Genomic DNA, 13,911 nt, shown 5'->3' with positions numbered 1-13,911 from the left:
AACACGATGAGGTTCTCGTCTGCCCATTTGCTGAGCTTGTCCAAGTCAGCCTGGATCACCCGCCTATCTTCTGGCGTGGATGCTTTGCCCCAAAGTTTGGTGTCATGATGGTAGTGTGCTGGGTGTTGCTGAGTTTAAATCACAGAGCTTAAACAAAAGAAGTTCATTAATGCTCACAGGGAGCTCCATAAGTTGATTGATGAGCTGATTCTTGATGGTGAAGCTGACACCATTATGGGCTGGTTACTCCTTCCAGAAGAAGGTATAACTTCCACCCTCTTCCCTCAGCTGACCCTCATCTGGTTGTCTCAACTCACTCAGAGTCAGAAGGTCGATATTGTATCTCACTAGTTCTCTGGAGCCAATATCTGTTCTTCTTTCTGGTCATTCATTTTCTTGGTTATCCATTAATGTGCAAATCTCCATGTTATGAACATCATTGTTTTCTTATGATGCTTTTGACTGCAGAAAGAGTGATCATGCTGGTCATAGTTATCCAGCCAGGAGCAGATAAAACAGTTTAGATTTATGGAACCTTTTCTAGCCCCTTCTCCATGTGGGATGATCATTGGGGGCCCTTAATAGGACTTCTGAGTCATGGTAGCAGCTGCCAAATTGCACCCTGCTCTCAATCCAGGTGCAAGATGACCTTCTGGCTGCTGCTGCCTGCTGTCCTATACTGGCTCTGTCACCACTGGTTCATTGCTGCAGGGCTTTTGGAGGTTGGTACAGGAAAGTGTGTTTCTTTCCTGTGGTAGAAGCCTGCATGTGACTTTATTTAACATGAGGAAGCTGATGCACAGAAACAGCAACCACATGATCTTGACAAGGTGGATAGCTGAATCCAATGGCATGAAAAACCCTAGATGACAGGAAACCTCCATCTTGCTGGAGCTTTCTTCAGTTTTTACAGCTGTTGAGATCCTGGCATGTTTTCCCACATGATCTTCTGTTGAGGACTTGAGTTTGGACTGTTGTTTGTCTGGAACCTACCCTCAGGCGTGTTTGCCATTGGTAATCCTGCCAGGTGTGTGCAAGTCTGGGCAACTTAGCTTTGAGGATCATTGGGATGCATAAGCCTCCTCACCACTACAAGGTCTTGGTCCTTTTAGAAGATAGTGAAAATTATGCACATGCTTAAATTCTTTGCTAAATGGAGCCTTTTTAAAAAACAATTCTTTCCCTAGATACAGCATATCTTGATCAGAGTTGTATGCAGCTGGAAGCTGCTTGGTTGTGGCATAACCCTCCACTGGCTGGAAGCTGTACCTACATGTCACAGCCTTGGGAAGAAGTGGGGAGCAGGGAAAAGTAGCAATGGCATGGACACTTCTTATAGCTGGTGGGGAGCTGTGCTGGGCAGCTTCCAGTTGTGCTCATACTGTAGCTGGGTAGCAGGGGAGTTGGGGCAGGAAAAAGCAGCAGCAGCATGTATGCAATTTCCAGCTGACTGGGCCTAGTGCCAGGACAGGCAAAGCTTCCTGGCTTTGCAGGCTAGATCCAGTGGCTCTGCAGGCTAGCTCTGCCCTGTGGGCCCTTTTTGCCAACCTCTGACTTTAGAGCCTTTACAATTTTATACTCCCATTTGGAGAGAACGGGCAAAATCATGCTTACAATAGAAAGCAAGTTGCAGTCTTAAATAAGGATAGAGCATCATCTTTCCATAAAATTAGCATTGTCTTAAATAAGGTAGGATGAAAAACAACATCATTGTTGTATTAGCAGAGAGGCAATGGACCATAGGAAAGGTAAATCCTTTAGCCCTCAAAGATGATCATAACATCTCAAATTTTTACAGTTTTGTGTGTTTTGAAAGAAAGTTTTTACTGCTGCTGCCTATACTGTAGTTATTGATAAATAATTTCTATATCTAGTTCTCTTAATTCAGGCCACATACAGACATTCAGTCATTCCTGGGAGAATTGCTGCTCTCCCAGGAGAAACCACATGTATACAGATATTCAGGATTTTTCTCCCAGAACAAAAATGGCTGCTCCAGGACAAAAGTAGCCCAGGAACAACTAGCATTAAATTAATCCTGGGAGAGTGACTGTATATACATTTTTGGTATGTATCATTAGCCATGTTCACTTAAAAACAATACTTCTTTAATGTATTGTAGGTCCAGGAAATGTACGTAAGGCAAGGATTTTTTGTGGAACTCTCACTGAAACAACTGTATAGTTGGGAGAGCTGTTAGACAGACTTTGAAGCATCAAGTGTCCTTTCTCAGGTCTGAAAAAGAGGTAGACGGGGAACCAAATCTTTTTTAGACCTGAGGAAGGACACTTGATGCCTGAAAACTTATCCGGCAGCTCTCTCAACTATATAGTTGGTCCAACAAAAGAGATCATACAACTCCTTGCCTCTGCATTCCTTACACTGTAGTTTATTTTTTAAAGCGAATAACATACTTTTCTAACCTTTAGTTTGTCCCCTTCAAGCCTGAGACCTTTTCCAAAATGTTGGGCTTGTGTTTTTTATGTATTTCTTTTTTATGATTTTCATTAACCAGCCTTGAATTAGAAACTATTCTTTTTACCCATTTCAGACAGTACTAATGCCTCTTTATGCTTTTTCCCCCCCCTTTTGATTTTATTTCTTTTTCCTTTAAAAAAATCTTTAAGTATTCATGCTTAAGTTACTTCAGAGCAGTTCTGGATACCATTAAGTTTTGTTTTAATAAATTTAATGGTCCACAGACAGTATGTTTCCTTTTCTTCTGTTTATCATTGGTTAATGTTGTGTTTGCCATTTTCTTTTGTTTGCATGTGTTGTTATCCGTCCCCCTTTTTTTGTGTTCCGTTATTTATGTTAACATCCATTTATCACAGGCCACTGTGGAATCTATAATGAGGGATAAGATGCCCAAGAAAGGTGGAAGATGGTGGTTTTCATGGAGAGGGAGAAATAGCACTATAAAAGAGGTAAGGGTATATTTTTGGCTAATGTTAGAATCCCATGTGCTTTTGTATACATCCTCCAGAAAAAATGTGCTTTTAAATATAATTATATACCCAATCTGATTTAGGACCTGTACAAGAAAGGAATTTAAGTCATGATTCAAAATTTAGGAAAGAATCAAAAACTCTCACACTGACCTTAGAGGGCTTGGATAAACCCTTAACTGCACCATTTGTCTAAAAGAATCTCACTTCTGCATAACGTAATGGACTAATCCTGCATGTAGGAACTGGAAACTGATGAGTTCTTATCTCAATTAAGCCACTAGCTCTGTGTTCACCTTCCACCACATGACTTAAACTTTCTATAGCTCTGTTTCTATATTTGAAGAAATAAAGATATTTATTACTACATCATAAATTGTAAATTACACAACCGAAGTGTGAATGAAAACATTGTTTTTACATATTTTGTAACAGCTCCTTCCCATGCCTCCATCTTCTGACCATCTCAGAGTAGTAGGTATATTAATTTCTGCTTCAGAACTCTACATAAACATTAAAAAATTTGTCTAAATGCTACTGCAATCACTAATCCCTTTTACACTGAACATAGTACTTTAAAAAACTTGCAGTAAAAACCTTTTCATTGGCTTTCATAATATTGAAATACCTTGAGACGAGAGGAAAAAAGCTTACCAGAACCTGCTAAATTTGCATGAAAAAATCATTGTTGTAAACTTTAGCTGTATCTCTTGCAAGTGCATAGTTCCATAGCACTTTTCATGCCGTATAGTTTTGCAACTTGTTGAACTCTAACAAGATTACTCTTCTTGGAAGTGTTTATTTATGTGACAGCTATAATTAAGGTAGAAAGCGCTATAGTAAGGCTGTCCATTGGTTTTTATTATTAATGCTGATAAAACTTCCCAACATTTTAAAATCTGCACCTTTTGAGAGAAAGTTGTCAAAGATGGCTTTGTTTTGGGGAAATTTCATAGGATTCAAGTTTATAAAGACTCTGTGGAACAATATTACAAATGTATTGCTTTGTTGAATGAAATATGGCTAATACATATTCTGCTCAGTGCTGGGCAACAGGATCAGTCCCACAATTCCTACCAGTTCTTGCCATTAGAAACTGGCTATTCTATACAACTGCCAAATAAAGATGCGTGTTAGTTCCTGCTGAACTTTAATATGTTGGAGTATTTTAGTGCTCTTGGGAGCAGTTCTTACCTAGGTTAAATCCTTGTGATTTTCCTGTTGTCCCGCACAGAGCCAAATCCCATCTGCTTTTCTTATGTGTATAGTCTTGGTGAAATCATTAGGACTCCTTGCACAAGTGAAGCAAGTCAGTTTGTGCCTTTAAGCATATATCTTCTAATAGATCCACCACTTCTCATATTTGTGATTTAGGAAACTAAGCCAGAAATCGGAAATGGACTTAACACAGGAGAGGAATCATTACAGCTGACCATTGCAAAGAGGTACCAAAAAATTGTCTATAGTTCAAGTAAGAAGACTGCTTAAAAATGAAAGCAAGATACTCCAAATCTTTGAACTGAGTTGAGGCAATAATGAAATGTTTGAGAGTTGTAATCTGTTGCATTCTAGAATTCATTATTTTTTTTGTGATATTTAACTGCAATACAATTCTCTTCTTTGTCAAGCCAAAGTCAGTGAAGCATCGTAAGATTTTACCCAGAGGCAAGTTTGGGGCAATACTTTACTGGACTCCTTAAGTTTGTAAAATTAGGCTCTTTAGCAGATGCTCTGGTATTTCTAGCTTACAGCTGGGTTGGCAACTTCATGAGAAGAGTCTCCCTCAGACTCAGGAAGTTTAGAGAGACTTGAATACAAGACATAATGGTCTTGAAAGATTTTTCCCTTCAGTGGAATTTAAATTCTGCAGGGAGTGCTATGAAACCTAATGAGGGCCCTGGTAGCATTTGAATTTGTTGTCATCATCATCAAACTTTTGAGATGCCACAAAATACACATATGCGCTGGTGTGCATTCAGCCATAGGGTCTTTCCATGAAGACAATAGGACCCATGTCTGTGCTGTCCGCATTCACATTTGCCAGACCAGAAGGGGACAGTAAGAACCACCTCTAATACAGTCTCTACAGTTTAAATAAATTAAAAAGCAATCCTTTTTCAAGCAAAAGATAAAAAAAGGACTTTTGATACTTTTTCATCACTCTTCATGGTGTCTGGGGGAGAAAGATTGTCTGCAGGAATGCTAGCAGGCATCAGGATCTATTTGTTCTTTAGAAGACTAGAGACTGCCAGGTCAAATGTTTGGCACAAAGGCTGGTGCCTTACTTACACGCTATCTCAAATTTGTGAGATCCACTGAGTAGATCAGAGAGGATAATTTCTTCACTAGACAGGATACATGATATTTAGGCCTGTTGTCTCTTAGATGGTGGTTTTAAAATGAGCTTTAAATAGGATTCGAACATCAAGCAAACTTCACTCCTTAATTGCTGTTCTTTGTTTGAATTGTAACAGACTTCAGAAACATGTCAGGGAAAAAAGTGTTGCTGGCAAGCACTTTATGGCTAGTGGAACAGTGTGTAGCAATTGGGGACCTGATATAACACCACATAGTTCGGCAGGCTGTATTTTAATATCTGCTAATCACAACCTGTGGTGCTTTGACACTATAGTCTGGGCTTCCCAACACCATGCACAACCCAACTGTGATGGAAACAAAGGAATGTGAAGGCTGGTATTTTAAAGATCAGATTGGCAGGGTGTTAAGAATATTTTAGGCTGCTACCTAATGTGATAACTCTGTTTACCTTTGAAATGCTTTCCACTGTGAGGAAAAAAAATAGTTCTTGACAGATTTCTAAAAACGTTTGCTGTTGAAAAAAAAAAAAAAAGCTTTTTAGTGAAAGGAATACCATGCACAGGAACAAAATTTTGCAGGCATTTTGATTTAGTCTACTGAACAGAGTAATCTTGCTAAAATGGTCAGTAAAAGAATAATTTTTTGGCCAAAATCTGTAGTATTCAGAGAATGAACGGTGCAGTCTATTTTCCTTTGGAAAATAACATTCAGATAACAGTTTTATTCTTTAATTGCTATGTCATTCCTAGACTGAATCAGTTCTTTGCTTTTTGTTTACTGTAAGAATGAAACTTCCTGTTACATCAACTAACAGATTTTCAAATCTTGCATGAGGTTTTTTTACAAGTCAACATAGTGTATTAATTTTTGTCTGAGTTAAAGTGATGAGAATGAGCATATAGACAAGTGAATGACTAGAAGAAACTAAGCATGAATATAGGAAGCATGCATGAATGAGGATTCAGCACTTCATTGATATATTTTAAGCCGTATTGTAAATGACCTCCTGAGAGACGGTGCTTAGGAACAGGGAATCAATTGACTAATTCAGTGATTCAGTGCTAATGCATTTTTAATGGTCACCCAAATGCATTTACTGAGAGATGATAGCATCATTTTCCCTGTGTGCAATGTTCCAGAATAAAGGATGAATCTTCTTCAAGTGATGAAGACCCTAGAGCTGCCAAACAAAATATTGGGTCATTACAAACAAACTCAAGTCATCTCTCATTATTGTCTGGAATCAGTTACAAGAAGACCCTTCGACTCACTTCTGACCAGCTTGTGAGTTATTTTTATATTCTTAACAGGAACACAATTCAATAAACACATCTCTAGTACATCAGGAACAATGTAGATCTTCAGGCTAACATGGGCTTTATAAACACATTGCTTTTATTTACTGCCACATGTTACTAAATATTAGGTTTTTTCTTTTAAAATTAACAGGTAAATGTCATGCTTGTGAGAGATGCTGCTTTCACTGGTCTGGTGTCTGAGGTTTTGGAAATGGGAGCCCAGAAGTTACATTCTGAAGTGTGTACTTAGTCATAGATTTCATAGACATTAGGGCTGGAAGGGACCTCGGAAGATCATCGAGTCCAGCCCCCCGCCCAAAGGGCAGGAAGTCAGCTGGAGTCATAGGATCCCAGCAAGATAAGCATCCAATTTGCTCTTGAAGGTGTTCAATGTAGGTGCTTGAACCACCTCCAATGGCAGGCTGTTCCAGACGTTGGGGGCTCAGACAGTAAAGAAATTCTTCCTTATGTCCAGCCTGAAATGGTCTTGCAGTAGGTTATGACTGTTTGACCTCGTCATCCCTTGGGGCACTCTGGTGAACAAACGTTCCCCCAGATCCTGATGAGCATCCCCGATAAACTTATAGGTGGCCATCAGATCACCCCTGAGCCTGCGCTTTTCCAGGCTAAAGAGTCCCATTGCTCTCAGCCTGTCGTCATAAGGTCTGTTTTCCTGACCTCTGATCATGCGTGTGGCTCTTCTCTGGACTCTCTCAAGCTTCTCCACATCATTTTTGAATTGTGGAGCCCAAAACCAAATGGGCCTTGAAGGCTAAGGCTCAACTATCAGAAGCATGGGCATGCTTCTGATAATACTGTGGGCAAGAATCCATACAGTACCTGTGTGCGGTGTGGGACAACTAGTAGTCCAGGAGAACAGCGTAAGGGTAACAGCAGTTATGGCTTCCTGATCCTGGGTGGCCCTGAGGGCTGAAGAAACCCTTGTCAAATTAAGCAGCTTGGGGCCTCTCTGAGTTACAGCATCTTCCAGATCAGCTATACTGTGGCCTGACACCTGCACAGCAATGGCCTGTCTCATCATACCTGTGCGGTAAACTGGATGGATTTAAAAACTTCATTCTGCTTGGTTACAAATTCCAGAGGTATCCCAACAGGAAGCATTGTGATCTACAGTATAGGACAGCAGACTAGGAGTCTGGAATGAACGAAATTTCGAACTGAATTAAATTTCTTAGACAGACATTATTTTTGTCAAAAAGTGCAATTTTAGACAGCCTTAAGTCCTTCCCTGATATGTTTGTTTTGCCTCCAGCTCTACCACTAGCATTTCCTTATGCTGCGATTTGTAGGAGGGCCTTGGAGAGCAGTATTATGGTTGTCCTACACCTGGGAAGATTCTCCCCCAGTTGGAAACAGGGCTTTTAGTGCCCTCCAGCCATTTTGCTTGGCCAAAGGGGACTCACTAAGGGTGAGGATCTCATCCTGTGCATATGCATATAATGGATGTACACATGTTCACCCATGTGTTTATGTGTGTGTGCACATGTACATGTCTCTCTTTTTCCCTCTCTCACAGGTAGCCAAACGCATCCTTTGCACAAATACATTCTTCAAGTTAGCAGCTGCTGAAGGAGCTGGTTTTTTTAATGAAGTGTGGCCAGGAGAATATTAATTTCAGGGAAATAGGCTCAGGCCACTTAGATATCACGACTGAAAACAACAAACAGTGCCGTTGCTGTGCAAGCCTGGTATAGCACTAGTTGATTTAGTAAATTTGGCCACTTAGGAAAAACTTCTCATCTTTGCACAGATAATTAATTTTTATCAGTAAACAGTGCTGAGGAATATAGCATTCACCAGCCCAATCAGTCACTGGCTGTTTAGAGAGAGAACATTTTGAGTAATCATAATAGAGATAGTTTTGTCTTAAGAGACAGAGAAGGTTATTTTCTGTAGCTGAAAACAGAGGTTGTACAAAGCCAGGGATAGTTATTTTTCAGGGTCAGAAGCTTTTCAGGGGGCTGATGCCAATCCTGGTTTTTGTTGTTTGAATACTTCAGGCTATTTCATTCCTCACATGTAAAGCAGGACTACTTGCTGGGTGCATCTACACTTGCAATTCATTTGATGCAATAAACTATTGCTCCCAGGCATGCTGTTTGAATATGTTCCCAGGACCATAGCATATTGAGCCAGGTCAGAATAGCCCTGGCTGGCAGGTGGCCTGGGACTGCTCCGACCCAGCTCTAAGTGCTGCAGAGGGACTGGCTGAGGTACAAAGATGCTTCAACGTGGGGTTAGCTGGCAGGCAGCCCTCACAGTGAAGCACCTTCTTGCCCCAGCCAGCCTGGTAGGTGCCTACATGTGTTTTGCTGCACATTAAACAACTCTGCAGCAAAAATAGTACTTGTAATTACAAATACAAACCTGTTATAGGGTTTATTAGTTTTCTGTGGCCTAATAAGGCTGCATGTGTAGATGCTGAGACATTTACTGAGGAACTAATTAGGCAACTACACAGTAAATGTCTCATGTAGATGCATCCACTGCTTTTAGTTGTACTGATGAATCAAGGATACTACGTGACCATTACGGCTGAGCTCAGCTAATGTTTTTCAGAAGGTCCCATCAAAAGGAACGAGATGAATACATTGCACTCAAAATCCGCCCCTTCCTGTTTATGCTGTTCTGTCTCGGAAGCACATTTTGACCTTGACAATAATCTTGTTTTTCCAGAAAAGCCTGAAGCTTAAGAATGGCCCCAATGATGTGACCTTCAGTGTTACAACACAATATCAAGGCACTTGCCGTTGTGAAGGCACAATCTACCTCTGGAACTGGGATGAAAAGGTCATTATTTCTGACATTGATGGAACTATCACTAGGTAAGGCTTTATCTACACAGGCAAGTTCTCCTTTGGGCCCAGGAAATCATTATAAATTTATGACTGGGGCGAAGAATCATAATATTTGGAGTTTGCATTTTCTTATTGTGCTTCAGAGTGAATCAAAAAATATAGAAAGCCAAACCGCATGGACTGGAGTCTTAGCTCTACAGAATCTAGTACATAGCATGCTGATCTTCTGTCTTATTTGCCTGTAGACTTTTCATGGGTGTCATTCCTAATAGCATCCTCACCTATTAAGGAATTAATTGTTACAGCATACCCATGAGGTAAATTGGATGGACTTAAAAACTTCATTCTGGCTTTATAAGACTGTCCAAATATGTGCATGTGCAGTGGCTGGCACAGTGGAACCCCTTGTGATAGATCAGGCTCTAGATACTTTTGTATTATAATTATTAATACATTTTCTACATTTAACATGGAACTATCTGTGAAATCAGTATAGCTATTTCCTATAAAATAGCAATAATCAGTATAACTGTTTTAAAGATGGTGAACCAAGGGCTTGTCAACAAAGGAAAATGGGTACTCCAGCTATTCCACATTAACATACTGTGGGCATGTCTACATGAGAAGTTTACTGTGGAGGAGACTAATTAGCTCTGCAGTAAAATCTTAGCATCTACATGTGTGGCCCTATTAGGCTGCAGTAAATTAATAAACTCCACTGTAGGATAGTACCTGTGCAGTTGTTAGTGTGCAGCAGCATGCATGTAGATGCTGACCCAGCTGGCTGGGGCATGAGGGTGCTTTAGTGTGGGGGCTACCTGACAGCTAGTCCCACACTGGAGCACCCTTGTGCCCTAAGCTGCCCCCTTCACAGCATGTTGAGCCAGGTTGGAGCAGCCATGGGTTGGTAGGCTGACCCCTTGGGCTCCCTTGCCATCTGGGGCTGTTCTGACCCAGCTCAACATACAGCAGTCTTGGGCACACATGTAAATGTGGTACCTGGGAGCAATAAGCTCTGGCATGATATGCACCGGAGTTTATTGCTGCACATTAATTGTACACACAGACACGCTCTGTGTGAATATTATTAGCCCAAACTAAGAATTCCCAAGTTGTACTGCATAAAGTCATGCTCAGTAATCTGCATGAGGAATTAGGATGGAGCTTCTGGTATGGATGGAAATTTACACCCTAACTTGCACTTCCCTGTGAAGACAAGACCAGAAACAGAGATTAATATGATTAAATGGCTTTCCAGGCTAAAACAGGAAGTTCAAAACAGCAGAACTGGGAACTGAATTGCCTTAACCAAAAGAGTACCTTCCCATACCACTAATCAAATGACTGGGCAGGAGGGCATGTATTAATACCACTCCAGATTATTTAAAAAAGGATAAAAATTGCATATGACTATATTTTTGGGAGTTGTTATTTCAGTGCATTTACATTTTTTCCCCACCTCTATTCAGGTCTGATACATTAGGCCATATCTTGCCCACTCTTGGCAAGGACTGGACGCACCAAGGGATTGCAAAATTGTATCATAAAGTGAGCCAGTGAGTATTCAGTAAATCTTTTTTGTGCATCCTGTGTGTTTGTATCAAGGGATAGTGCAAATGTATGTGTTTGCATAGCAAGATTAAAATTTACAGACTACTGGTTGGTTTGTAGTGATAAGATCTGAATTTTGAACTTTGCTTTCAAACAAGAAGAGCATAGCTAGTTGCTCCAGAAAAGATCTGAGCCTTGATGAATAAGAGCTCCATTGCAAGAAATTCCACTATGTGATGATGGGACAGCATCATCATCTTCTGTGGATAGCAGAATGGTGGACTCCTCTTTAGTGATTTAGAGCATACTTACAAAGCTGCAGTAATTCCAATGGGCAGTGCTACTGCAGCCAGAGAAATGTACATTTTTTGAGAACAGGCAGCTTCAACAGATACACGTCAGAGAGTTCATTCACAAGCTTCTAACATCTTCCTTTAAGTTATTTCATAGTTTTCTCAGTGAGGAGATTACAGAATAATTTAAGTATCACTTGGTAATTTTGAGTGTAAATCATTCACCTGTGCTGAATGGGACTTATCCCTCCTCGGATACTTACTATCAATAATTCTGGGCTTCTGTTTGACATATTGCATAATAACAGAATTCAAAGGCAGCAATGAAATTCATTGTGACTAGCATTTGTATGAATTATTTGCTGTTTAAAAGCATTGGAGGTCCATTGAACTTTTTTTGCTAAATTGGTAAGTGCCTGAGGGCCTGTGTACATTGAACAATTAGTGTGGCATGAGGTAGTATGTGAATTCGCAGTTCTCCAGGTAATCCACACTATTTCCCCATGTATACACTCTTAGTTGATACTTGAATATGCTTTTGTATGAGGGATGCCGAAAAGAGCCAGACTCTATTCCACCTAATAAACATCTAAATGGATTTAGGCAACTAAGTTCAATTCTATTCCACCCTGTTCACCTCACTGAAAAAGAGGTAATGCAAAAGGTAGGTGTGTCTTTTTCCTTCTTGCTACTTTTTTGATCCAGTCTTAAGAGCCACATGATGGTGAATTACAAAAACAGATGCACTAATACATTTTCATGACTTGAGTAGGGTGGAATAGAATTGCACATAGGTACCCCAGTCCACTTAGGCCCCTGGCAGACATTGCAATTGTCGTATGCTTAATGTGTTAATCATACATTACCTTGTAACTTGCCACACATTTGAGCAATTTACTGTCAGATATAGAGCCATAAAAATGGAGAACCAATCTCAAAGATGTTGCTTGCAAAATGTAGACTAACTTTGCAGCTTGTTTTTATTGCACTTTAATTTGAATGTGTGGCATGTTACACGCAGAACGATAGAGCTTTTTCTTGGGAAACCTGTGGGCAGGCAGACGTACATAAAAGCACCTCAGAAGGTCACTGGAGAATTTGAGCCCTGCTGCTTCTGCCCCTGCCCTTCCCTGCCCTCCATCTCTCCTTCCCTTCTCCTTTTCTCCCTACTGCTCATACAGGTTTCCCCAGATCTGCACAAGGGTTGGGGGAGCAAGACTTTTACCCAGGGATAGCCCAACTGACTTCTCATTTACAGCACAGCTGATGGTAGGGATGACAGCCCCTGCCAGCAGCTTTCCAGCTTCCCTTGTTTTTTAGTGTGGCAGAGCAAGTGCCCAGGGTGCTTTTTTCCCCTCTTTGGAAAGCTAGCCTTTTGAATATGAAGCAGATCACATGGTGTAACATGTCCACTGAGTGATATTACCCATTGCTTGGTGGAAATAAAATCTACCAGGAACCTTAGGCACCTGATAGACAGAATAGAATCAGGCCTTACATATAGTACAACATATAACTATATAACATGTGCCAATATATTTTGTTGTATTCCTGTTTCCATATGTGGTATCAGTTGAAGCACATAGAGATGTTTATGGTTCCTGGCTGTTTTAGATGAAATTCTATTTGGATTCTGTTTTGAATCTGGACAGAGCAATATTTGTCCACCTTCATCGATAAGCTTAAGCATCACCAGGGTAACTGTACATGGGCTATGAATTCTGATAGGAAGAGGCAGTTTTTGTAGAAATCTCACTTTATTTGTTTTGGATACCACATACGAAAATTGAACTGGGTGGGAGCTCCAAACAGAATAGGCTGTTGTATTCCATTTCCCAGCTAAACTCTTTGGCAAGAATATTCCTTGAAATGTATGTAAAAATCATTCTTTTAAAAATGTGTAGTAGCTAACACCAGGTTGTCTTTACTAGAAGGCATTTTATTGTGTATGTATTTTATTTCTTTCACTTTAAATGCAAAAAAAGAGATGCTTATTCACAGCTGTATGCGCCTTAGCAACTATTCAAAAGGATAGTCCATATAAATACCAGTACATTTGACACTGGTAATAAGTAGGTAGGATAGGTATGGTCAGACTAGACAGTGAATAACTTTAACATTGGAACAAGAAATCTCTGTTGGATGCAGTGGTAAAGAGGAGCCCTATGGAAGACTGCAAAGGGGTGACTGAGGTGATGGGAGAGAAAGATTAATAGCATCAGGATCTGAGAGAAGATTACAGTAGTAAAATACAGCTGCTTACAGATGTGGGAAAAAACCAACAAACAGCACTTTACTTTCAGCTCAGTGTGCCCCTGTACTGAGCACACAGCATGCCCAGAAGAGGCACTGCATTCGTTTGACCCAGCTCCCCAGTGTCTGTATAGCTCATATGCTCCAGCAGGGCTTTTTGGCACCTTTGTCTGATAGCTAATTGAATTAGCTATTAGATAAAAGTGCCAAAAAGCCCTGCTGAAGTGTACTAGCTATTAGATGCTGGGGAGTTGGGTCAAATTGATGTGATGCCTCTTTTGGTAAAGCGCTACTTTTTTTCCCTCCCATGTCTGTCAGCTCCCTACAGCAAAAGGACCTTGGCAAGAGTTTCAGCAGCCTGTCCAAATAGCAAACGATGGAGGTTTGTGATGCTGTACAGGAGGAAATGGCACTGGTTCAATCTGTGGAT

The 13,911-nt window shown here is 40.5% G+C and overlaps 1 protein-coding gene across 3 annotated transcripts in view; it reads left to right on the top strand.

Annotated features, from left to right (window-relative positions):
* Positions 1-13,911, top strand: part of LPIN1 (lipin 1) — a 71,665-nt gene that overhangs the window by 44,636 nt on the left and 13,118 nt on the right. For all 3 annotated transcript variants that reach the window (XM_019537390.1, XM_019537391.1, XM_019537389.1), the window contains 5 exons: positions 2,835-2,927; positions 4,323-4,393; positions 6,407-6,551; positions 9,263-9,411; positions 10,854-10,940. In XM_019537390.1, coding sequence (XP_019392935.1) covers positions 2,835-2,927; positions 4,323-4,393; positions 6,407-6,551; positions 9,263-9,411; positions 10,854-10,940 — 545 coding nt within the window. The remainder of the gene's footprint in view (positions 1-2,834; positions 2,928-4,322; positions 4,394-6,406; positions 6,552-9,262; positions 9,412-10,853; positions 10,941-13,911) is intronic.

This window comes from Crocodylus porosus, unplaced genomic scaffold, assembly GCF_001723895.1.
Source record: "Crocodylus porosus isolate Cpor-Errol unplaced genomic scaffold, CroPor_comp1, whole genome shotgun sequence".
Lineage (NCBI taxonomy): Eukaryota > Metazoa > Chordata > Crocodylia > Crocodylidae > Crocodylus > Crocodylus porosus.
This window is presented reverse-complemented; position numbering and strand designations above follow the sequence as displayed.